General features: G+C 66.5%; 14 protein-coding genes across 14 annotated transcripts; 6 read left to right on the plus strand and 8 right to left on the minus strand.

Moving 5' to 3' along the window:
* Positions 1-439: 439 nt before the first annotated feature.
* Positions 440-1,392, plus strand: MICPUN_85577 (predicted protein; the record flags this gene model as incomplete). Its single annotated transcript, XM_002508354.1, has 2 exons — positions 440-577; positions 751-1,392. The coding sequence occupies 2 exons, from the start codon at positions 440-442 to the stop codon at positions 1,390-1,392; spliced, it is 780 nt and encodes a 259-aa protein (XP_002508400.1).
* Positions 1,393-1,472: 80 nt separating this feature from the next.
* On the minus strand, positions 1,473-3,660 carry MICPUN_61748 (hypothetical protein; the record flags this gene model as incomplete). The annotated part of the gene is made up of 4 exons (XM_002508624.1): positions 1,473-2,456; positions 2,563-2,916; positions 3,148-3,163; positions 3,326-3,660. 4 exons carry the CDS (start codon positions 3,658-3,660, stop codon positions 1,641-1,643), a joined length of 1,521 nt encoding a protein of 506 aa, XP_002508670.1. The 3' UTR covers positions 1,473-1,640.
* A 489-nt stretch (positions 3,661-4,149) lies between these two features.
* On the minus strand, positions 4,150-5,001 carry MICPUN_61749 (predicted protein; the record flags this gene model as incomplete). The annotated part of the gene is made up of 1 exon (XM_002508625.1): positions 4,150-5,001. One exon carries the CDS (start codon positions 4,999-5,001, stop codon positions 4,150-4,152), a length of 852 nt encoding a protein of 283 aa, XP_002508671.1.
* Positions 5,002-5,335: 334 nt separating this feature from the next.
* MICPUN_108981 (predicted protein) lies at positions 5,336-6,261 on the plus strand. Its single transcript, XM_002508355.1, has one exon. It carries the CDS (start codon positions 5,613-5,615, stop codon positions 6,174-6,176), a length of 564 nt encoding a protein of 187 aa, XP_002508401.1. The 5' UTR covers positions 5,336-5,612; the 3' UTR covers positions 6,177-6,261.
* Positions 6,262-6,315: 54 nt separating this feature from the next.
* Positions 6,316-8,061, minus strand: MICPUN_102575 (predicted protein; the record flags this gene model as incomplete). The annotated part of the gene is made up of 2 exons (XM_002508626.1): positions 6,316-7,869; positions 8,008-8,061. The coding sequence occupies 2 exons, from the start codon at positions 8,059-8,061 to the stop codon at positions 6,316-6,318; spliced, it is 1,608 nt and encodes a 535-aa protein (XP_002508672.1).
* A 304-nt stretch (positions 8,062-8,365) lies between these two features.
* On the plus strand, positions 8,366-10,069 carry MICPUN_61752 (predicted protein; the record flags this gene model as incomplete). Its single annotated transcript, XM_002508356.1, has 1 exon — positions 8,366-10,069. The coding sequence occupies one exon, from the start codon at positions 8,366-8,368 to the stop codon at positions 10,067-10,069; it is 1,704 nt and encodes a 567-aa protein (XP_002508402.1).
* A 441-nt stretch (positions 10,070-10,510) lies between these two features.
* MICPUN_61753 (predicted protein) lies at positions 10,511-11,288 on the minus strand (the record flags this gene model as incomplete). Its single annotated transcript, XM_002508627.1, has 2 exons — positions 10,511-10,638; positions 10,817-11,288. The coding sequence occupies 2 exons, from the start codon at positions 11,286-11,288 to the stop codon at positions 10,511-10,513; spliced, it is 600 nt and encodes a 199-aa protein (XP_002508673.1).
* A 452-nt stretch (positions 11,289-11,740) lies between these two features.
* Positions 11,741-12,748, plus strand: MICPUN_102577 (predicted protein; the record flags this gene model as incomplete). The annotated part of the gene is made up of 1 exon (XM_002508357.1): positions 11,741-12,748. One exon carries the CDS (start codon positions 11,741-11,743, stop codon positions 12,746-12,748), a length of 1,008 nt encoding a protein of 335 aa, XP_002508403.1.
* Positions 12,749-13,029: 281 nt separating this feature from the next.
* On the minus strand, positions 13,030-14,904 carry MICPUN_102578 (predicted protein; the record flags this gene model as incomplete). Its single annotated transcript, XM_002508628.1, has 1 exon — positions 13,030-14,904. One exon carries the CDS (start codon positions 14,902-14,904, stop codon positions 13,030-13,032), a length of 1,875 nt encoding a protein of 624 aa, XP_002508674.1.
* Positions 14,905-15,516: 612 nt separating this feature from the next.
* Positions 15,517-16,905, minus strand: MICPUN_113772 (hypothetical protein). The gene has a single exon (XM_002508629.1). It carries the CDS (start codon positions 16,786-16,788, stop codon positions 15,655-15,657), a length of 1,134 nt encoding a protein of 377 aa, XP_002508675.1. The 5' UTR covers positions 16,789-16,905; the 3' UTR covers positions 15,517-15,654.
* A 383-nt stretch (positions 16,906-17,288) lies between these two features.
* Positions 17,289-18,848, plus strand: MICPUN_95208 (homoserine dehydrogenase). Its single transcript, XM_002508358.1, has 2 exons — positions 17,289-17,309; positions 17,497-18,848. The coding sequence occupies exons 1-2, from the start codon at positions 17,301-17,303 to the stop codon at positions 18,658-18,660; spliced, it is 1,173 nt and encodes a 390-aa protein (XP_002508404.1). The 5' UTR covers positions 17,289-17,300; the 3' UTR covers positions 18,661-18,848.
* Positions 18,849-18,915: 67 nt separating this feature from the next.
* On the plus strand, positions 18,916-20,479 carry MICPUN_113775 (hypothetical protein). The gene is made up of 2 exons (XM_002508359.1): positions 18,916-19,384; positions 19,559-20,479. Exons 1-2 carry the CDS (start codon positions 18,931-18,933, stop codon positions 20,275-20,277), a joined length of 1,173 nt encoding a protein of 390 aa, XP_002508405.1. The 5' UTR covers positions 18,916-18,930; the 3' UTR covers positions 20,278-20,479.
* Positions 20,480-20,722: 243 nt separating this feature from the next.
* MICPUN_61758 (predicted protein) lies at positions 20,723-20,890 on the minus strand (the record flags this gene model as incomplete). Its single annotated transcript, XM_002508630.1, has 1 exon — positions 20,723-20,890. One exon carries the CDS (start codon positions 20,888-20,890, stop codon positions 20,723-20,725), a length of 168 nt encoding a protein of 55 aa, XP_002508676.1.
* A 114-nt stretch (positions 20,891-21,004) lies between these two features.
* MICPUN_95210 (hypothetical protein) lies at positions 21,005-22,152 on the minus strand. The gene is made up of 2 exons (XM_002508631.1): positions 22,062-22,152; positions 21,005-21,901 (listed from the first exon to the last, which is right to left on the minus strand). The coding sequence occupies exons 1-2, from the start codon at positions 22,116-22,118 to the stop codon at positions 21,074-21,076; spliced, it is 885 nt and encodes a 294-aa protein (XP_002508677.1). The 5' UTR covers positions 22,119-22,152; the 3' UTR covers positions 21,005-21,073.
* Between the last annotated feature and the right edge of the window lie 201 nt (positions 22,153-22,353).

The following is a 22,353-nucleotide window of genomic DNA, read 5'->3' on the forward strand; positions in this document are numbered from 1 at the left end:
CGCCCACCGCGCCGAGAAAACTGACGCCGATGGGAGCGAGCGTCTGCGTTCAGACGCACGCGCGAGGTCTCGATCTGTGCATCGGGGCGGGGGCCACTGGTGACTCGCGCCGGACGCCATGCTCCGCGCGATCGGGAGATCCGGCGGCGACGCGCTGCGACGCGCGCTGCTCGCGTCGGCGCCGACCGCACAGCCGTCCGCGCGGGGCGCGCAGCCGTTCGCGCTTCGCGGGCTCGCCTCCGCGGGCGCGGCTGGCGCGGGCGGGTGGTGGGCGCAATCGTGCGCCGTCGCGACGGAACACCTGGAGGGTTGGAGGACCGCCGCCGCCGGTTGGGCGCCATCGGCGGCGCGGTCCATCGCCACGTCCACGGCCGCGTCCATGGCCAAGCCGGGCAACATCAAGGAGCACGCGCTCCTGAAGGACTGGATGTTCGAGGAGATGGGCATAGCGAAGCCCGGATCGGAGCCCCGCAGGCGAAGGTCGGGGGCCATCGCGGTGAAGTGCGGGATGACCGCGGAGTGGAACGAGCACGGCGTGAGGGTGCCGCTCACGGTGCTGTGGATCGACGACTGCAGGGTACGTCCCGATGCCGACGCCGCGGGAGGCATCCGACGCGCGCGTCGTCGGACCCCGCGCCCTCCCCCGCCCGCTCGATCGGTTAACCCTAGAACCCGACACCCGATTTTATTTTGCCTTTGTCGATCGAGACTGACCGCGCCGAACCGAATCACCCACCATCGACCGCGCAGGTGACGCAGGTGAAGACGCAGGAGAAGGAGGGGTACACCGCGCTGCAGCTCGGCGCCGGCAGCAAGAAGGCCAAGCGACTGAACCGTTCGGAGCGCGGTCACTTCATCGCGGGCGACGTACCGTTCTCCGCTGAGCTCACCGAGTTTCGGGTGTCGCCGGATGCGATCCTGCCGGTGGGCACGGCGATCGGCGCGTCGCACTTCTCCGCCGGGCAGTACGTGGACATCCAGGGTCGCACGATCGGCAAGGGGTTCCAGGGTCCGATGAAGCGGTGGGGCTTCTCCGGGCTGCCGGCGTCGCACGGCACGACGAAGAAGCATCGAGCGCACGGCTCCATCGGAAACTCGCAGGATCCGGGTCGGGTGTGGAAAGGGAAGAAGATGGCTGGACGGATGGGCAACAGGACGCGCACGGTGCAGAGCGTCTTCGTGTACAAGGTGGACGCGGATCGCAACCTGCTGTACGTCAAGGGGCAGGTTCCGGGGAAGGCTGGAAGGTTTCTGAAAATAACCGACGCTCTCCGGAAGCCGCCGGAGACGCCGGCGTACCCCGGGTGGGGATTCGGCGACTTCGCGAAGGAGGCGCCCGGCGGCGTGAGCGTGGCAAAGATGGACGACCCGTTCGTAAAGCAGAGCGAGTGAGGAGAGCGAGGGTGACGTATCGGGTGGGGTGACTAAGTGTCGGGTAAATAGTCCGCTCGCGACGACAACACGCGGGGTTATGAAGACTAAACTCCAGTTAAGTACAACAACAGAGACGACGCCAACTGAACCGTTGGCGCAAACGCGCGCGTGACGTGAATCGTCTTCAACGGACTCTCGAGCACGGTGGAGCGTGCTGGACCGTTGAAGTCGATGACATGACGACGATCGCCCAGACCGAACGAAGACTAGGCGGTCGCCGAGACGGGTTCCACGAGCGGCTGGAGCACCCCGGGGCGAGCTGGCTCGGTCACCGCGGGAGAGTCGACTTCGGCGCCAACCTTGAGCGGGATGGCGATGGGCCCCCTCGCGGCTCTGTACTTCCAACCGAGGATCCTCCCGCGGCAGTTCTCGCTGCCGCACTCGCACTCGAACTGATCTCCCTGCGCGACCATGTCCTCCTCCGTCGTCTCGTAGTCGATGGTGACGGGTTCGCCGGGGAAGATGTCTCGGTTGGCGGTGAGCTTGATGAGGTAGTTGGTTGGGAAAACCTCGACGTCGCAGTTTGGATCGCAAGAGTGGTTGATGTAGTTGTCGAGGTCCTCCGGCGTCTCGGAGAGGGAGTAGAGCGCGCCGGGGCGCTGCGCGCTGGGTCTGACCTGCAGCGCGGCGTTGTACAGGGTGCCCATGTACCCGCGTCTGCCCTTCATCTGGCGATCGCGGAGCAGGAGGTTGGGCGGCATCAGCATCACGGTTTGACCCGCCACGATGGGCGCCGCCATCGCTTCCTCGCCGTCCTGCTCGGGGAGGTAGACGAGGTGCCGGCCCCAACTGTCCGGACCCGGCGGTGGGGTCTTAATCGCGAGAGGGACCTGCGCAGCGACGTTCGAAGCCTCTTCGCGGCACTTCTCGGCGCTCCAGAAAGCCTCCGGCAACTTGGCCCTGCCCGCTTTGGCGACGTCCTCGGGGGACCAAAACGCGCCGCCGATCTCGCCGCTCCTGCGAAGGTCCGCGAAGGCGAACAGGCCGAGAGCGGCGTCGTTCGCGGCGTTAGCCATCAGCGCCTGTACAATACGAGAGGGGTGGCGGGGGGCGGGGGTCGGGACGCTCAGCCGAGACGAAACGTCGGTTTGGATACGCCGCAAAGTGTCTGTTGGTATCTTCGCGCACCTCGACGTGGGGCATGCAGTGCCCGCGGTACTTAGCCTGGAACGCCGGATCCTTCCAGTCGTCGCTGGTCACCCTGCCGCGGCACGTCGGCTCGCCGCAGAGGCACTTCCAGTTCTGTTCGACGTCCTCGCTCGTGGCGTAGTCGAACGTGAGCTCGTCGCCGGGGACGAGATCGCGCGTCGCAGTCATGACGACGACGCCGTCGTTTTTGTAGAGTTCGTCGGGCTCGAACCAACACGTGGGTGCGCAGCTGTGGTTCATGAACATCGACGGATCGTCCGAGACGCCCAGCTTCCACTGGTCGTGGGGAAGTCTGTCGAACTCGGGGAGGGACTCGTACGCGTCTTCGCCGACCTGATGACGTGGAACGGAGACGAGGCGATTGAGCTTGGTGGAGTCGAACTTGAAAACTTGGTCTAGTGGAGAGAAAAAAAACGCGTCGTTTGTGAAAACCGACGGGTGCGCCCGAGGCGGGCTTCCGGGACGGCGGCGAAGCTCAGTATCAAAGTTTTTGGAATTGTGGATAGCGTCATCGTCCCGTCTTGTGTCGAGTACCCTCTGCTGCGAGGGCGGGGCTCAGCTAACCTGACTAAAGTTGATCCTCATGGCTTCCACGCGCGGTCGGATCGCGGGGAGGAGAAAAAACGAACAAACGCAAACGCGTGTCGAGGAGGAGGAAGTTTACATCGCTGCAGAAGAGGCGCCCTCGTGTGGAGACGCGGGACCTTCGTCAAGGCGAGGCACGAGGCGGGGTTTGCAGAACTTTGAGACCCCGCCGATGTACTTTCGCGGCTCACGGATGGCAACGCGGATATGTCCCACCAGGGAATCCGCGCGCCTGTACGAGCCGCCCGGGTGCGAGAGAAAAACGAAGATCGGAAAGGGACGCACCTTGTACATATAGTGCTCGAAGATCTTGCGAGCTTCGGCGGGCAGGTTGTCGATGTAGAGCCTGCATCGTGGGATGGAGACCCAGTCGGGTTCCTCGTCCTGGTTCTCCCACCAAACGACGGTGCCCTTTGGGATGGGGGCGGTGACGAGCAGGGCCTTGCCGCCGCCGCCTTCGAAGGAGGTCACAGAGATTGCTTCATGAAGCATCGCCCGGAGGAGGGCGGTTTTTCGGGTGGCGCGCGCGCGGGCGCGAAGTGAGAGTTTGGACGGTCCGGCGAGGAAGTCCTTGGTGCGGGGCCTGCTCAAAGAACTCTCGGAGAGCAGACCGCGCGCGAGCGGCTGAGCGGCGATCTTTCGTGCCACGCGGCTGCGCCACGCGTAGTGTTCATCACGCGCTCCCTCGGGCGCGACGTTGCTGGTGCGTTAATTAACGCGTTTTGTCGAGATTTGAGTTGTGTGTTCGAGATTCCCGCGGTTCTGTTCGACGTCCAATGGCCACAGCGCTTGGGTGATGAAAGTTCCTCTGCCTGCTTCGCACGCGGCCGAAATAAGTTTTCAACAAATAACCTCGGTCGCCGATCCCGTGATTCACAAAATCTAACTTCGTAACCATACGGCCGGAAGCGACGAGTCGAACAGGTTTACCGTTAAGGCTCCAACATTATCATCACAAACGAGCCCTCGTCACTCACTCACTCATCGCTCCTCGGCTCCCTCCCCGTTCGCGCTCCCCGCGATCGCGCGGGTGATGTCCCCCTTGACGTCTCCGTACATGATGGACAGCACCGCAGCCTTGTACGTCACGAACCCGAGAAGCACCGGGCCGTAGTTGAAGTCGAACGGAAAGTCGAGAGCGTTGAACGCGGACGCGAAGACCGCCACCGCGCAGGGCACCAGCAGCCTCTTCTGCAGCAGCGCCTGCGAGTACACCTGGCCAACCTTGCCGAACGCGCCCCCGATCATGCCGAAGACGTCGGTGACGGGTTCGTACACGAGGTTTCGCGTGTAGAGCTCGTCCTCCCACCCTTCTTTCGGTTCGAGGTCGTCGACGTAGCGCTGCAGCATGAGGAGGTAGGCGACGCCTCCGGTGGTGCCGAGCGCGGCGCTGAGGCCGTTGGCGAGGCCGTACCCGAGGGTGCAGTACGCCGTGAGTCCCGCGCCGTACAGCGCGGTGGTCTTGAGCAGCGTCTGCTTCAGCTCGGCGTACTCAGAGGCGGAGGCGTCTTTGCGGAGGTTTCCGTCGGGGATGCCCGACGAGGTTTGGGCGGGCGCGTCCTCGGTCGCGGCCGCGCGGACGGTGTTTTGCCGGTGGGAGCGGCCGGACGTGGACGGCTCCGGCCCGCGCGCGAGCGACGGGAGGGACGAGCCTCGTCCGGGGCGCGCGCGGGCGGCCGCGGCGCCCGCGCTATCCGCATTCTTCGACGCGCGGGCGGTGGCGGAGGGCACCGCGGGGCGGGGGACGCGGGCGGCGGGCGACGCGGCGCGGAACCGGGCGCCGACGGAGGCGACCGAGCCCACCGGATGATAAATAGAGAGCGGCGTGGACATCGTCGAAGTGATAACCGCGCGGAGGACGACTGTGGCCGTCTGTTGCAGCAATGGTGGGCCGCCGGGCGACGATTGGAGAGCCCTCAAACCCTGAGACGACTGTGGCGAGAGCCAAAATTCGAGATCGCCACGTCACGGGTCACGCTGTTCGTTGGAGGAGATACATTCTTTGGAGGAGATACGGAGGAGATAACGACTGACTCGCACAGGCGCCGCCTCCGCGCGACGGGGCGACCGGGACGAAAATGTCCGCCGCCTGGACGATCGCGCCGGTGGGGCTGGCGCCCCTGGTTCGCGCGCGGCGCGTCGCCAGCCCCGGCGCCGCCGCGGCCGCGCGCGCTCGCCCGTCGTCGTCTAAAAAATCACCATCGGGGCGATTATTCCTCGGACGCCCCGCGAATGGAACAATCGGCGCGAGCGTGCGCCGGGCGGCGACGACGGAGGAGACCAGGAGCCCGTGGACGGACCCCGCGCCGCCCCCGAGCAGTGCTTGTGAACCCGCGCGCTCCGACTGGCAACCCCCCTGGGTCAGGCGCGCGCTGCTCGGCACCGCCGTCGTCGTCGCCGCGGTCGCGTACATCGCCGCGGTCTCCGTCCACTACACCGAGGCGATGGCTGCGGACGTGATGGACGTGAACGAGCCCTCGATCATGAACCTGAAGCTCAAACCCCGCACGCAGGAGGTCATCTTGGAGACCAAGGCTGAGCACATCAACGAGGACTTCTCGCACGAGGACCTCGTGGGTGCCATCTACACCGAGGGCGACCTGCGGGGGAGCGATTTTAGCGGATCGGACCTCCGCGCGGCCATCTTCAGCCGAGCCGTCATGCCCGGGGTGAACCTGGAGGGCGCGGACATGTCCAACTCTTTCCTGGATTACGTGGTGCTGCGTGGAAGCAACATGCGGGGGGTGATCGCGAGGGAGGCCAACTTCGTTCGCTCGGATCTCGGCGACTGCGACGTCACAGACGCAGACTTCACCGAGGCTGTCATCGACCGGTACCAGGCCATCGGGCTGTGCGACAGCGCGAGCGGGACGAACCCGTTCACGGGCGTGGACACGAGGGACTCGCTCGGGTGCGAGCGGCTCAAGCGTTACGAGGGCTTTAACAAGGAAAACTCCAAGGTGGCGGTGTCCAAGGGCTCGGGGACGTGGGGAGGCGCTGCGAACTGATCTTCTATAACCGACGGCGAACCGATCTATCACAACTGACGCCGCTCGCGAACGGCACTCTGTAATTTCCAAAATATTACCTTCGCGACATCACGTTCGTGCCATTCGCGCTTCATTCGAACGCGTCCCTTCCCTCGCCTCACGCCGGCGTGACCACCATGTCGAGCAGCTTCGCGATCTTGTCGTCGTTTCTGTGGATCGCCGCCTTGACGCTCTGGATCTTCTTCTTCATCGCGGCGATCTCGTCGTCCGCCTCCTCCAGCCGCCTGTCCTGCTTCGCCACCGTCTCCCCCAGCGGCGCCGACTTGACCTCCTGCGCGATTCGCCCCATGTTCTCCCTTTCCCGCTGCCAAAACGCCAACTCGCGCCGCATCGTCTCCACGTCCTCCTGCAGCGCGTCCATAGCCTTACCCAGCGGGTTGGTGAACTGCACCAGCGCCTGGACCCGCTCGCGGATCGCCTCCACGTCGTCCTCGGTCGTTCCGCCGGCCGCGTCGTCGTCGTCGTCGCGAAACATCGCCGCCGATACCCCACCACCGACTCCCCCCGTCGAACCCCCAGTCGGGTGATCGTCCGCGCCGCCCCCGCCGCCGCCCGCCGCCTTCCTGCTCCGTCGCCTGGACCCGAGAATGATCCCCTTCCCGCCCCCGGAGGCCGCCTTGGCCGTCGCTTCGTCCGTCGTCGCCCCGACGGCGCTCGCCGCCGCCGCGTCGCCCTCGCGCTTGGCGGCGAGCATGTCCCTGACGAGCGCGCCGCCGCCGATGTCCGAGGCGCGGTCCCAGGCGGTCCCAGCGGATGGGGCGGCGATCGCGGGCGCGGGCGCCGACGCGTCCTCCCCCGATTCGTCGTCGTCGTCCGAGTCGACCACGTCGCCCTCGCCCAGCACGTTCGCGAGGGGGGGCTTAGGGTTAGGGTTTAGGGTGCTTAGCTGTGCAGGCCCTCCACGCGAACCCTCCACGCTCCCGGGCCTCGACCCGTCCCGACTCGACGTTCCGCTCTCAACCTCCACCACGTTGGATGCGAGCTTGGGCGGCGCGCGGCGGGCGCTCTGGGGCCGGGGCGGGGGCCGTCGCGAGCTCGGGGGCGGCGATCGGTCGCGCGTGGTCGATGCGCCCGATTGGTCTTTGAGCGGTTCCGATCGATCGACGGGATCGGTTCGCGAAGAATTGGTCTTTGGAGCGAGTTCGTCGTCCGAGTCGCTGTGCGGCGGCGGCGGCGGCGCGAACGCCTCGGGCGACGGCGACCTCGCGCGCGGCGGGGATGGCTCCCGTCGGGGCGGTGAGGGTTCCCGTTCCCGTTGGGGAGGTTCCCGCCGCGAGGGAGGAGCGGCGCCAGCTGTGTTGTCATTGTCACCCGCGAATGTCTCGCCCGCGAGGGTCCTTCGCACGGCGTCCGGGGCGTCGCCCGCGGACGCCGCGCGCGCGAGCTGCTGGAGGAACGCGTTCGTGTGCTCGGGTTCGAGCCCCGCGACGATCTTCAGCGGCCTCGCGCGAACGTGTTCTCCCAGCGCCAGCCCGACGCACGCGATGATCTTGGTCAGCCACGCCACCTTGCTCTCCTTGTCCTTGACCTTCCCCGAGTCGCTCTCCACGGCGTCGAAAAGACCGCGCGCGAACCCGGTGTTTCGGGTCACCTCGGACACGACGTCGTGGAGGAACCTGAACGGCGGTTTCTTCAGGAGGTTCTCCGTGAGCTGCGGCGGTCGAGGGGATCGGGTTTGGGTCGGGGTCAGCGGTCGCGGCGGTCAAAGGCGCATCTTTGAAAAGGCGACGAGGGACGGGTCGAGATCGGCGGTCGGTCGGGGACGGGCGCTCGCCTTCGGCTTGCGGACCATCGGGTCCGAGCCCTGCAGGAGTTCCTGCGTGACGGTCCAGTACTCGGCCATGGTGTCGACGCCGTCGCCGCGGACGCGACCCGGCGCGTTCGAGCTGTGCGCCCCGCCCTCGGAAACGGCTAAGTTTTTCAGGTGCCGAACGCGGGGCAAAAAACTCCAACCGAATGCTGGTGAAATTTATTGTGACAAGTCATCGTACGAAAAGCATGGGTCTGTTTCCTGACTGGTAGACGTAGGAATATAACGCTAAACATCCACGCGTACCGTGCCTCGCCTCATTTTCCCGGAGAGGCGGCGGTGCTGACCGCCGCCGAATCAAACAAATCAGCGCGCGCGTGCGTGCGTGCCGCCGGCGATGCCTCCCACGAGGTCCTCGACCCGCGCGGGCGGCGGGCTCAACCTAGCCGCGCTCACCAACCCCGCGCCGGCATCCACCGAGCTTCCGGACGACGACTTCGATCCCACGGGCGGCGCCCTGACCCGCGACGACGACGGCGACGCCTCCGATGGCGACGGCTTCTCCGACGACGACGACGACGACGCGCTGGACCGCGACGACGGCGTGTTCCGACCGACCGAGGACGACGAGAAAGCGTCCGGGAAGGGTGGCAGGCTGCGCATGCGCGGCGGGCTGAGCCTCGACGAGCTCGGGGCGGAGTATCAGGGCAAGCGCACGTCGCGCAAGGCCATGGAGGACGCCTGGGCCGGCGAGGGCGACGACGACGACGTGGACGACGATAGCATGGAGGGACTGGACGCGGACGACCTCGCGCGAATGGAACGTGAGGCCGCCGATGACGACGAAGACGAAGACGACGACGACGACGACGACGACGACGACGACGACGACGACGACGGGTCCGAGGATGGCGACGACATGGAAACAGGGGATTCCGGCGACGACGACGAAATCATGGACGACGACGAGGAGGATGCCTCCGAAGACGACGACGACGACGGCGGCGACGACGACGGCGACCTCGCCGCCGAGCTCGCCGCGTTCCGCCGCGAGGAGGCGGAGGCCAATCGCCTCGCCGCGGCGAAATCCCAAAACGCCGTCAAGGGCGCGGCGGTGCGGCGACAAAACGAGATGTGGGAGAAGGCGCTCCAGACGCGCATCGTGCTGCAACGCGCGCTCAACGCGTCGGCGAAGATGCCCACCCCGCCGTACGCGGTGGCCCTGTGTTCAGCGGACGCGAACGTGACGCGGGCGATGGCGACGTGCGCGGCGGCGGCGAGGGGTGCGCTGGACGCGTTGTGTTCGCTGCAGGCGGCGCTCATAGACGGTAACCCCGCCATCGCGGAGGCTGCCGCCGCGGGATCGAATCCGGCGGCGGGCGGGGAAGGGGAAGGGGCGACGACGCCCGCGGGGGGTGGTAAGAAGCGGAAGGCTTCGTCCGCGATGGCGGCGGTGAGCAAGTTTGGACTTCTCGCCGCGCCGGCGTCTGAGGTTTGGAAAAGCGTGGACTCGGTGTACGAGAGATACGCGGCGTTCAGGGACGTTTCCATAGACAGGTGGCACAGGAAGGCGCAGGTTCAGGTGGGCAAGATGTCTGGTGGAGGCGGAGGCGGAGGCGGAGGCGGGGAGATGCGCGCGTTCAACCAGAGCGTCAGCTCGCAGGTCGCGTCTGCGATGAGAATCCCGGACAGGCTCATCAGAAAATCTCAGCCCCCCGCGCACCTCGCGCCGAGGCGCCTCGGCGAGCCCGCCGCCGCGTCCAAGGCGGCTCCCACCGGGGATCGAACCGAGGACCTCGATGAGGACGATCTGGAGGCTCGGGCACACGCCGAGGCGCGCGTGGAGGAGCTCTACGATGACGCCGACTTTTACGAGCAGGTGCTCAAGGAATTTTTGGAATCCGCGGGCGCGGGCGCGGGACTCGCCGCCGCCTCCAAGCCCGCCAAGCGTCGCAAAATCGTGGACAGGCGCGCGAGCAAGGGGCGGAAGCTGAGGTACCACGTGCAGCAGAAGCTGGTCAACTTTTGCGCGCCGGTCGAGCTGGAGGTGCCGCCGTGGGCGGAGAAGATCTTTGGGCAGTTGTTCGCGTCGAGCGGATAGAGAGAGAGAGGGAGAGAGAGGGACGCAGCGGGCGAGTTTGGTTTTGTAATTCAGAGACTACGCGAGTTCGCTGGTTGGAAAACGCAGAGAATCACTCAATGCAGAAAGACACGTTGAGCGGTGATGCGTTGTCGGGAAATCACATCGTAAGACGGATATGCTCAACGTGTCGGTAAAGAAACACCTGGTGCAGCATCACACGGCTCCCATATTACTGCCCCGGTCGATCACATGCTATTTACGGGAGCCGTGCCGCAAAATGCTACACCAGGCGTTTCCATGAGCTCGTCTGCATCCCAAGTCAGCTTCCGTTGTTGTCTTTTCTCACTCCTCGCTCCTGCGTTCGGTATTTCGTCCGTTCGATCGTCATCGACATCTCGTGGCGGCATCGTGCTCTTCTCGTTCTTGCTCGTCGTCGTCGTCCTGGTCAAGTCGTCGGTTTTACATCTCGGGCAAGCACCCCTCCTTCACGATGCAGCCAAACAGCGCCGTGGAGACGTCGTTGCGGTTGTCGAGGGCGCAGTCCAGTGAGCACTGGCGGCTGTCGTCGTCAGATCCCATACCGCAGCCTTTCGTCAGGGTCGCAGCCAAATGTAGCCAAAAGGTGAGAAGTTTTTCCTCGTTTCCAACGAAAGGTGACGCCGAGAGTCGAGCACGAGACGAGGCGATTGGGCGGCGGCGGGTGTCGAAAGCCCTAAGGGAACGCGGAGGGAAACCCGGAAAGCGACGGGGAGGTCGATTCCTCACCGACGGCGCACTTGACGCCCTGGCGGCAGGTCATGTCCATGCGGCACTTCTGCAGTTCCATGCCGCACTCGCGGACCATGCACTTGGCCGCCCTGATGCCCTGCCCGCTGCCAAAGGCGCGACCGGACGAGCGCATCTTCCAGCCGCCGTGGCGGCTCATGTGCTTACCCCACCAGGACTCCGTGCGCCAGCTCTTGGAGCGCCACCAGTCCTGGGAATCGTCGTCGTCGGCGTCGTCGTCCATGTGAGACATGTCCATGTCGCCGTGCATCTTCGTCATATCGCCGTGGTCCATGCCCTTCTCGTCGGACTTGGTCGCGGACGCGGCCCACCAGCCGCTTCCGGACCGGTGACCGTGGCCGTGCTTGCCCCAGTGCTTCCACCAGAGGAGCTTGCCGAGCTTGCCGGCCTCGGCGCCTGGGGTGAGCGCGAGGAGCACGCCGAGGAGGAGCAGGAGGATCGGGGATCGCATCGTCGTCGTTTTTCGAGGCGTCGAGGTTTGGACCGGGAGTTCGTGCGTCGCGCGCGCGTGCGAGTGACGAACGTCGGCGCGGCGCACGGAGCCTCGGACCCTCGGAGCATCGTTCGACCTATTCGCGTCGTCCGAGGGTGGAACCTCGTGAAAAGAAACGCCTTTCGACGTTTCCGAGAGTGCCGACGGCACCCGGGGTTTTATCATATCGGCGGCGATCACGTGTCAGGGTTCGTGCGCACGAGGGCGCCGGCGGCGACGACGCGCGTCGACGCGGCGAGGTCGGCGGCTGTTCGCGCCGACGATGGAGTCCGAGCGTGCGATCGCCTCGCGGTTTTCGCGCTCTCCGATACGCCGAGGACGTCGTTCGAGCACCGCGCGACCGAGCCGTCAATTCCGCCGCCGCCGTCGAACGCCGCGTCATCTCTCGCACACGACAGCCGCCACGCACCATGCGCGCACGCACCTCCGCCCTCCTTCTCGTCGCGCTCGCGGCGCTCGCGTCGACCGCGCGCGCGGCGGACGCGACGCCCGCCGCGGACGCCTCGGCGCAGCGACGAAGGCTGCAGACCATCGGCCACCACAACACCCACATCTCCTCCGGCACCGGCACCCACGTCGGCGACATGGTCCACAGGCTCCGCGACGCCCACGAGGACAACGTGCAGAAGATCGAGGACGCCGCGCGCGCCGCGCAGGCTTCGGTTCAGGCGGCGCACGACGCCAACATGAAAGAGATCGCCGACACCACCGCAAAGTTAACCAACGCGCACGACGAGACCAGGGACAGAACCCTCGCGCTCATGAACTCCGCCGAGGAGCGATTCTCCGCGGCGATGACCGCCGCGATCGCCGCGCTCGCCAACGCCGCCGAGGCGTGGCGCGATCACCTGCGCGAGTCCTCCGCGAGGTACAAGGCTCGAGTCGAGGCGTTCCAGGATAAGCAGGTTGAAAGGGTCGGCAAACTCGCCGGCGTCGCGGCGGGCGTGAACGCGTACGGAAAGCAAAAGGTGGACGAAGCCTACGACGCGCACAGGCAACGCGTGGCTGACATGGTGTCCGAGATTGGCGACCACCTCGGGGACACCGCGGATAAGCTCACCGGCGGCAAGGGCGTCTCGGGCCGCAGGCTTCTCGAGGACCACGACGACGACGACGACGAGGAAATGGACCGCCGCGATCGCGATTGGCCCAACTTTCGCATGAACCAGGACGGTCCTTTCGAGCGCGTTCGCAAGGGATGGTCCGAGTTTGGCAAGCACCGACGGGACCGCTGGAAGAAGCACCACCAGCCGGTGAGCTCGGGCACGGGAACCCTCGTGGGAGACGCCATTCACAACGCTCGCAACAAAAACAGGCATCGCCACCACCAGCCGGTGAGCTCTGGCACCGGAACGTTCATCGGCGACGCGATTCACAACGCTCGCAAGAACGCGAGGAGCAAGGAGGACGACGAGTGAGCGTGACGAGTGAAGAACCGGGGCGGACGAACGCGGAAACGCTCGATTTCTCTTGACTCGATGTCATCATGGCTCTCATTTTGCGTTCCTTTGTCTTCCTCGATGCAAAATGAGAGCCATGGGAGCGGAATCAAGCGTTTCCTTCCCGACGCATGTGCATTTAGGTCTTTCATTGCAAGATCACCACGCCATCGCACATGCGCCGGGAGTAATGCTCGTCGCCGAGGCCGACGTTTCGTTTTAACACGACGACAACCCGCGCTTTTACATCCTACGCTTCGCTACAAGTTTGAGTCGAAATCGAACGAGCCCGAGTCCCCGTCCCCATCCTCCCCATCCTCCTCCTCAACCTCCACCTTCCTCGGCGCCCTCCCCGCGGTCCTCTCCATGACACCTCGTTCGTACTCCACGAGCCACGATTCGTCGTCCACGTCGTCACCCGCGCCGCCGCCGGCTGCGTAAACGGCCCGGGACCGAGACCGAGACGAGTGAGTCACCGCCCGGTGAGTCACCGCCGCTCCGTGCTCCGCGACCCACCGCTCCGTGCTCGGATACGCCGCGATCGCGTCCGCGGCGCCGTCACTCATCGCCGCAGCCACCGCCGCCGCGCCCCCCTGCGACGCCGCCTCCGCCGCGTTCGCCGCGGACGTCGCAGCCACGCAACACACCGCGTGCGACCCCTTGGAGACGACGTCGTGATCCGTCGGGTGAAGCGCCATCGCGTCGGCCAACGCGGCGACGACACCGTCGGCGAGGAGCCTCGAGGCGACGGCGACGCCGCCGTGATGCGACGCCGCCCACGCCGCGTCCGCCGCGGCGGCGCACGTCGCGGCGTCGTTCGCGTGCCGACGAAGCGCGTCGACGACGGCGACGGACGGGTTGTGCGCCGCGGGCGATCGAGGCGAGAATTTCTGGCTCCCCGCTCGCCCGCCGCCGCCGCCGCCGCCGCCGCTCGCGGGGGTCGTGAAGTCCCTCGCCACCGCCGCGGCGGCTTTCCTCGCCGACCCCGCGAGACCCCTCAGGACGCTCGGCCCGCCGCCCCTCGCCAGCGTCGCGATCAGCTCGCACCCGGCTTTGGCCACCGACGAGTCTCGTCCGTGCGCCTCCATCGCCGCCGCCGCCGACGCCACCACGCCGTTGTCCGCTAAAGCGTGCGCGGTGTCGCCCTGGCGTTCGCCGGCGAGCGCGGCGAGCGCGGGAAGCGCGGCGACGATCGCGGCGGGGTCCGAAGCGTTCACCCGAGCCGCGCATCTGGCGACGAGCAGCACGTCGCGGCACGCCGACCTCGACGTCTCGAGCTCCTCGACGAGCGAACGACCAAACGCGCCGACTTTACCAACCTCATCGCCGACGCCGCTCGACCGCCCCGCTCCTCCTACCTCTTCTAACGCCGCCCTGAGCCGCTCGCACGCCGCCTCCGCGTCCAGTCGCGCGGCGCGTTCATCCGCAAACTTCGACTCGGCGGCGTCGGTGGCGCGTCTCGCCACCCGCGCCAGCCTTTTAAGCCTCTGCTCCAGCTCGCCGACCGTCCGTCGCAGGCGCGCGTTGTCCGCCACCACCTCGCCCTCGCGCTCGAGCCGCCGCTGCTCGCGATCGCCGACGAACGCGACCGTCTTGGGCCTTTGTCGACCGACGAGTGATGAGTCACCGCCCGGTGAGTCACCGCCCGCGCGCAGGTACGCGCCCCGCGCCGCCGGCTTCTCCACGATGCTCGTCTTCGCCTTGCTGCGCATCGCGGACGAGGGCGTGTGTGGTCCGTCGCGTGCGTTCGTCGCGCGTCGTTCGGGGGTTCGATTCCCGGCGGTGACGTCGTCAGTTTCCGACGACGCCGTCTGCCCGGCTCCCGTCCACGCGCGTCGCATGAACGCCTTGACGTTACCCAGGGCTCCCTTCATCTCATCCCCGAGTCGGTCCGCCTCGTGCATGACGCCCGCGTGTTCGCTGGACGCCCTCGCTGCTTGCTCCTCGCGCTCGCGCTCGTCGCGTTCCCTGAGCGCGGCCTCGGCGGCGGCGAGCTTCACCTTGAGTCCCTCCACCTGCGCGGACTTGGCCTCGAGCGCGAGTCGCGCGTTTTCGGCGAGCTCGAATCGCGCAGCTTCCGCTCGAGACGGCGACTGCGGAGGCGCGGTGGAGTTCGAATCGCGGGGCGGGCGCATGGGAGAGCCGAGTTGGGATAGCCCGGCGGTGCCCGGCGCCCTGCTCGCGTTTCCTGCGACGATCGGGGCGGAGGGAAAGGTCAGTGAAGGCAGGCATTTGTGGGGGTCAATTCAGTCGAGACGCAGACGGCACGATTCGGGAGGAATTTTGGCGCGTCGATGCGGTCGAGGGGACGCGCTCGCTCACCCCTGCGCATCCACGACCCGGCGCTGCTGTCCGTCCTGCCGGACTCGCTCGCGGCCCCGTGACCTCGGGGAGGCGGGGACGTGGGCGCCTCCCTCATCCGCTCAATCGCCGACGGCCGATTCACGCTCCAAGACCGCTTCGAGCTGCCCCCGGACGTCACGGACGCATCCTCCTCGTGCGCGCTGTCGAAGTTGCCTCGAGGCATCGATGGGAGCCTCGAGACGTGTGGGTCGTGCCCGGCGAGAGGCGGGAGGCCTCGCGGGGGTATCGGCGGGTCGCCCGTGCGGGGGGCGCTCGCCGGAATGGGTGTTGCGCAAATATATATTTGGCCCTGAAACTCGCACCAACAGTCGAGCAGTCGGGCAGTTTGGCTGAAGACGACCTGGGACTGACGAAGCGACGGGCGGGCGCACACTCGCGTGTCGATGATGAGCGCAAAACGATGTATTTCAACTGGCGCGCGAGAGCGTCGCGCTTATGTACACGCGCGGGCACGTGATTCGTGGGCGGACGCGAGGCGCGCGAGGGCGCGTCGAGTCCGCCGCCGGGTCGCCCGCTCGAGATCAGTACAGGGGCGTGCCCTTCACCATGCCCTTCTTGAGGCAGAAGCAGAACGGCTCCTGGTCCTTGAGAGCCTCCTGCTCCCTCTTCATCCTCGCCGCCTGGTTGGCGCGGACGAGGGCCATGCGCTGCTCCTTGAGCTTGCGCTCCTCGGCGAGTTCCTCCTCCGTCTTCTTCGCCTCGGCGGCGGCGAGCTTCTTGGCCTTCTCCTCGCGCTCCCTCGCGCGCTTCTCATCCTCCTCTTTGCGCTTCTTCTCCGCAGCCTCCACCGCCTTTTGCGCCTCGGCAGCCTCCTTCTCCGCCGCCTTCTTGGCGTCCTCGGCAGCCTTGATCGCCGCTTTGTCGGCGGCAGCCTTGGCCTCGGCTTCGGCAGCCTTGGCGGCCTCGATGGCCGCCTGCTTCTTGTCGCGCTCCTCCTTTTGGAAATCCTCCACACCGAGGCGGTACATGTCCATGAGGTTTCCGAGGCACTTGCCCCACGCCTCGTGGTGCGCGGCGGTCCAGCCCTCGCCGTAGCCAGCCTCGAAAGCGGATAGCATGGCGTCGCCGTACGCGTCGAAGTTGGCCTTGGTGGCGCCGCGCGTCGCGAGGACGTAGCCCACCTCGCGCTTGGCCTTCATGATCTTGTCGGGCTCGAGGAAGCAGTCCACGGCGTCGCCAATGTCGTCGAGGATGGCGTCGGCGAGGCCGTCCACGATGGGCTTGATGTTCTCGATGCGATCGTTGAAGAGACCGGGGATGGCCATGGGGTGGATCTCGTTGGCGTGCTCGCGGATCTGCTCGATGGACTCCTGGATGATGCAGAACTTGTCCTCGTCGTCGGTGCCGGGGAGGTAGCGGAGGATCTCGACGCGGCTCTGAAAGAAGAGGCCGAACTCGTCAAAGTCGAGCTCGTCGCTGCCGTCGATGTCGACCGTGTTGAAGACCTCGCGAAGCTTGGCCTTGTTACCGGGCTCCGCCGCGATCGGGTCGATGCCGAGGATGCGGCAGAGGTCCTTCTCCGCCGCCAGAGCGCGGCCGAGTTCGTCCAGGGAGACGGTTCCGCTCTTATCGTCGTCGCACTGATCGAAGATCTTCTTGATCTTAGCCTTGTAGTTGTCGTTCCACTCGGGGGGGCGCACGCCGAGGGCGGCCATGGTGCTCTTGTCTTAACTGGTCTTTAACGCGGGGTGATCGAGGCGACGCGGGCGATGGTTCGGCCTGCGCGCTGCTTGAAGTGCGGCGGCGGTTGAGAAGAGGGGCGAATAATTCCCGCGTCAGTAAGACTAATATTCCCGCGGCCAGTCACCGGGGCTCATTCACTCACTCATTGCGCCAGGTCATCACTGAGTGGCTCGATTCCGGGTCTGCCAACCGTGGTTTGTTGAATTGTTGAACTCCCGCCCAATCGTCCTCCGACACGGGGCAAAGGTCTTCGGGTTTTTCGATCGAGGGTTGGTTGGCTTCGATCGAGAGGGCGCGATCGGAGGAAGCGTCCCCCTTGAAAGGCGCGTGCGCTGCTGCGTCGTCGTCACTCGTGATGTACGCTGCTGTCGTTGGCCGCACTGTTCCAACTGCCGCCGTCCGACGCGGGGCGCTCAACAGCAGAAGCGCCTTAAGAACACATCGAGCGCCCACCCGCGCGGTCGTCGCATCGGCAGAGGCGGAGATGAAGACGGTGCGCGCGCGCCCGATGCCGAGTCATCGTCCCCTCGGTCCCCTTCCTCTCGTTTACCCTAGAGCTTAGCTCGTAGTGCCAGCGGAGCTCGCCGCCCGGGTTCGCGACGATGGACGCCCCGACGCCGCCGACCCCCGTCGCGCTCACGCATCTCCCCTCATCAAACCGCCTCCTCCCTCCGCCGCAGGTACCCCTCCACGTCGGTTTCGTCGGCACCGGCCTCATCGGCAAGGCGACGCTCAAGCAGGTTGGCGCGCACGCCCCGTCGCTGCTCGCCACCGGCGGACTCGACCTCCGCATCGCGGCGTGCGCGGACTCCAAGCACATGATCCTCGCGTCCAGCGCGGACGGTATGAACCCGGACGCGGTGGACGCCGCCGTCGGCGATCGCGCGGTCGCGGAATGGGACGCCGGGGCGCTCGCCGCGGAGACGCCCGTCGCCGCGGATCTGGACGCGCTCGTCGAGAAAATTGTCGCGCACGCTCGAGCCACCCCGGACGGCGCCGCGGTGATCGTGGACAACACCTCCTCCGACGCCGTCGCGGACAGGTACGGCGAGTGGCTCGCCCAGGGCGTCCACGTCGTCACCCCGAACAAGAAGGCCAACAGCGGCGACCTTCAACGCTTCCGGCGCTTCCGTGCCGTCGCGGATGAGAGCGGCGCGAGATGGTTGTACGAGGGCACCATCGGCGCGGGGCTTCCGGTGGTGTCCACGCTTCGCACGCTGCGCGCCTCGGGCGACCGCGTCCGGTCCGTGCAGGGCATCTTCTCCGGGACGATGAGCTTCCTGTTCAACACGTGGGACGTCGGTGCCGGGCAGCCGTTCAGCGAAGTCGTCCTCGCGGCGAAGAAAGCGGGATACACGGAGCCCGACCCCCGAGACGACCTCAACGGCCTGGACGTGGCGCGGAAGGTGGTGATCGCGGCGAGGGAGAGCGGCGTGGACCTGGCGTTGGACGACGTGGACGTCCAGTCCCTGGTGCCCGCGGAGTTGGAGGATTGCGACGTCGCCGAGTACGAGCGAAGGCTACCCGAGTTTGACGGCGTCATCGCCGAGCAGGCGGCGGCGGCGGCGGCGGAGGGGAAGGTGCTGCGATTCGTGGGCAAGGTGGACGCGGAGAAGGGCACGGGGAGCGTGGAGCTCGCCAAGTTCGACGCGTCCCACCCGTTCGCGGGGCTCCAGGGCGCGGATAACATCCTGGAGATTTCCACGGCGAGGTATTCCGATGAGATGTCGAGCACGCCGCTGATCATCCGGGGCCCGGGGGCGGGGGCGCAAGTCACCGCGGGAGGCGTGTTCGGGGACCTGTGCAAGCTCGGGGCGGTGCTTGGCGCGCGCGTGCCCGTGTGAGGGCGTCCGGGAGGAAACGCGCGTGAAGGTGGGCCGTGGGAAAGCGCCGGGGAGATCATCGCGGACGAGGACGAGGAAAAAGGTATCCGTGTCCTCCGAGCTTCCTCCTCCCGCCCGAGCGAGGCGACCGTTTCGGTTCTTTCTTGGATTTCTGCCTTGACAACGACGATCGAGCCCGTGAACCCCTTAGTATCCGTCCACTTTTCCGCAGAGCGAGACGCGCGCCAGCCTCCTCCTCCCCGTCCTCCTCCCTCCCACCCACCCTGCGAGATGTGCCCGCTCAGGCCTTGCTCCAACCCCTCCGCCGTCGGCGTGTTCGTGCGCGATACCGCGTCGTGGATTGCGTACTCGCCGCAGGCGACGGAGAAGATACTGGCCGGATACTCCGAGACGCTCGGCCTCTCCGTATCGGACCTGCTCGCCGGCGAACTCGGCGCGAAGGATGGCGAGCCCGGCAGCCCGCGCAGCGTCCTTCCCGGCGCGCCCCGCGCGTCGCCGAGTTCCGAACCCGGCCGCGTGGACCTCGGCTCGCTGGGCCTCGGAGGCGGCGCGTACGTCGTCGACATCGTCGCGGGCACGCAGGTCAGCCCGAGGGGGTTCGCGAGGCCAGTGCTCTTCGTCTTCCCGGACGCGCGCTCGAGGGAGCGCTTCGCGCGCGCGCTCGAGGCGGGCGACGCGAAGTGCGAGTGCGCGGTCGCCGCCGGCGACGCCGAACGCTCCAAAGGTATCGTCCCGACCGTCTCGCGCGTTCTCCTTCGGCCCGTGGTGGCGGTTTTTAGGGTTTTCCGCAAGAAGAAGCCTCCTCCTTCCCCGTCTCGAGAGCCAACAGGAAGCTGTCCGTGCCTGCCCGCGGCTGTGACGAGAAAACTAAAAGATGACGACGACGACGCCGCCGCAGAGGAGCAAAACGCCGAAAGGCTCGCACCGACCGCCTGGGCCCAGATCGCGGCGAATACGAAGAAGGAGGACGCGATCAAGGCGTCGGCCAAGCTAGCAGCCACCAAGGCGGGCTTGAAGAAGGCGTGGGCGGTAAGGCAAAGGCAGCAAGGAAGGGAAAGGCGACTTGCCGCCGCCGCCGCCGAACTCAGGGCGAAGGAGGAGGAAGAGAACAAGGCTAAGGAGGTGCTCGGCAAGGTCAGGAAGGTCTTGGACGCCAACCGACACGCGGTCCACGCGGTGGCCACCAAGTACGCCAGGGCCAAGGTGAGCGAAGTGACTCTGGACACCGAGTCGCCGCACGTCAAGAGGTTCGTGGAGCTGGCTTCTTCGGATATCTCGGGTGATCCGGACATCGTTCTCGGATATCACGGGACGTCCGTCGACAGGGCCGAGGCCATCGTGACGGGAGGGTTCTGCCCGACGAAACGCGTCGCCGCCCTCGGGGCGTACTTCTCCGGCGTGCCCGAGGAATCCTACCAACACGCGGGGAAACACGACAGCCGCGGGAGCATCCTTCTCGTCGCACTCATTCGCGATGGGTACAAAGGCGCAAACAGCTCAGAGCGCACCCCCGACTCCCTTCGCAGGCTAGCAGGCGGAGACGTCGTGAGCGAACGCGTCGCCGCCTTCGAGGAGTACGCGTGCCTTCCCCTCGTGCACGTCCGCGGCGTGTGCTAGGCCGGGGAGGCGAAGGCACCGCCGCGCTCGCGCCAACCCCCCAACCAACCAAACAAACAAACAAACAAAAGGCATCCATCGACGACAAGACGCAAGACTCACCATTTGAACGTGACGATCCCACGCAGTGAACGATACGAGAGGGAGTCCGCGATACCCACTAGCGGCGAATGCGGTTGAAATACGACGCACGCAATCAAGGAATCGCGCGCGTTCCCCTTCCAGTTTGACTGCGAGCTAGCTCAACCTCTAGTTTTGTTACATTTGTGAATTGGCCAACACTCGGGGGCCCTCCCGGGTGCCCGCCGGTCTCCTGCCGCCGAGGCTGCGGGTTTACCGTCCACTCGACCGCATCTCGGCGTCGTGACTCCGCGCGCCTCACCCCGCGCGGAACCCGCGCGTTTGGTTCCCTCGCCGCGATCCCCCTCGCGCGACTCCTCCGCCCCTACTTCCAGCTCTTCACGAAGAGCTCGTCGAGCTCGGCGCTGCCCTTCTCTATCCTCTCCAGAGCCTCTCGCTGCAGCTTGATCGCCACCTTCTTGGCGTCCTCGCTGATACTCATCGTCGGCTTCGGCGCCGGCGCCGGCGCGGCGACGTTCGCGGGCGCGGGCATCTCGCGCCCCGAGATCTGACCAAGGCCTTGAACGGATGAATCGTCACGAGAACAGCGACTCGCGCTCGGTTTCAAGCTGGCGATTTCTTACTGGCTGGCGCGAGAGACCCGACTGATGACGGTTTTCCGTTTCAAACGCTTCGCTACGTCACGACTACTCGCACCACGGCGCGACCCACCAACCTACGTCAGGTCGTCCTCCTCCTCCTCGACCGCCTTGGCCAGGTTCTTCTTCGCCCTGAGCAGCATCTTGGTCTTCCACGGGTCCAGCCGGCTCATCGAATCGTATTCCGCGAGCGCGGCGGTGAACGCGTCGGCGTCGCCAGCCTCCGCCGCGTCCGAGAGATCCCCGAGTAACTTGTGTTCCCTGCTACCGGCGAAGCTCGGGTCGACGTCCTCGTACCTCTCCATCGCGTTCTTCACCCCGTGCGGCTCCTGGTAGCACAATCGCACGATCCCGGCGCACAGCAGGTACCCCTTCACGCTGAACCTCAGGAGGTTGTTGTCCATGGACGCCTTGGCGACTTCCTCGTAGCGCTCCACGGCGAGCGGGTACCGCTCCACGAGCGCGGCGATCTCGGCAACCTTGAGCTTGCACGTGTTGGCGGTGGCGCTGGATTCCTCGCCGGCGTAGATGTCCGCAGCCTGCGCGTACGCTTCCAGCGCGGCTTCAAAGTTTTCAGCCTTTTCGTACGTCTCTCCAATGTCCTTCAGGTGCTTGGCCGAGATGGAGAGGCGGCCCATGTCCTGGAACATGCCCACCGCGACGCGCAGGGACGCCACCGCGGCGTCGACGTCGATCTTCTTCAGCGCGTTGGCGGCCTCGACGTGCGCGACGGCCGCGTCGTGTTTGCTGTCGGACTTGTCGTGGCAGTCGGCGAGGAGCGCGAACCCGTCCGCAGCTTCCCTCCACATCTTGGCGAGCTTGTAGTTGTTGCACGCCTTCTCGAGGAGCTCGGCGGCTTCCTCGTACTTGCTGGTGGACGAGAACATGCTCATGAAGGAGCTCGTCTGCGTGGGGTGCGCGGGCGGGGGTGGACGGGTCGGATACGGCGCCGAGGGGCGGGTGCGGGCAGGGATCGACCGGGCGGGGCGTGAATCCGTTCGCGCGTTGCGCGCGGCACCACGGGTGGGGGGGACCAGGACGGGGCGCGGCGGGTCGGGATCTCACCGCGAGCTTCTTCCGAGCCTTGTCCATGAGTTCGTTTGCCTTCCCGGCGTAGTCCATCGCGACGGATCGGCGTGGGAAGCGGGGCGACCTACGCGCGTCGGGCTGTGGCGCGGGGCGACGTCCGAGATCTGCAACCCGCGAGAGAGCGAGTCGGGCGACTGGCGAGTGAGATTGACGGTGGGACACGGCACAGCGGTTACGGTGAGAGATTTATTTGTTTTTTATGACAAGCGGGGACGCCGGAGACGCGGACGTGGGGAGTTCGTTCCACCCTGTGGCCCTTCGTCCGCCC

This window comes from Micromonas commoda, chromosome 10, assembly GCF_000090985.2.
Source record: "Micromonas commoda chromosome 10, complete sequence".
Lineage (NCBI taxonomy): Eukaryota > Viridiplantae > Chlorophyta > Mamiellophyceae > Mamiellales > Mamiellaceae > Micromonas > Micromonas commoda.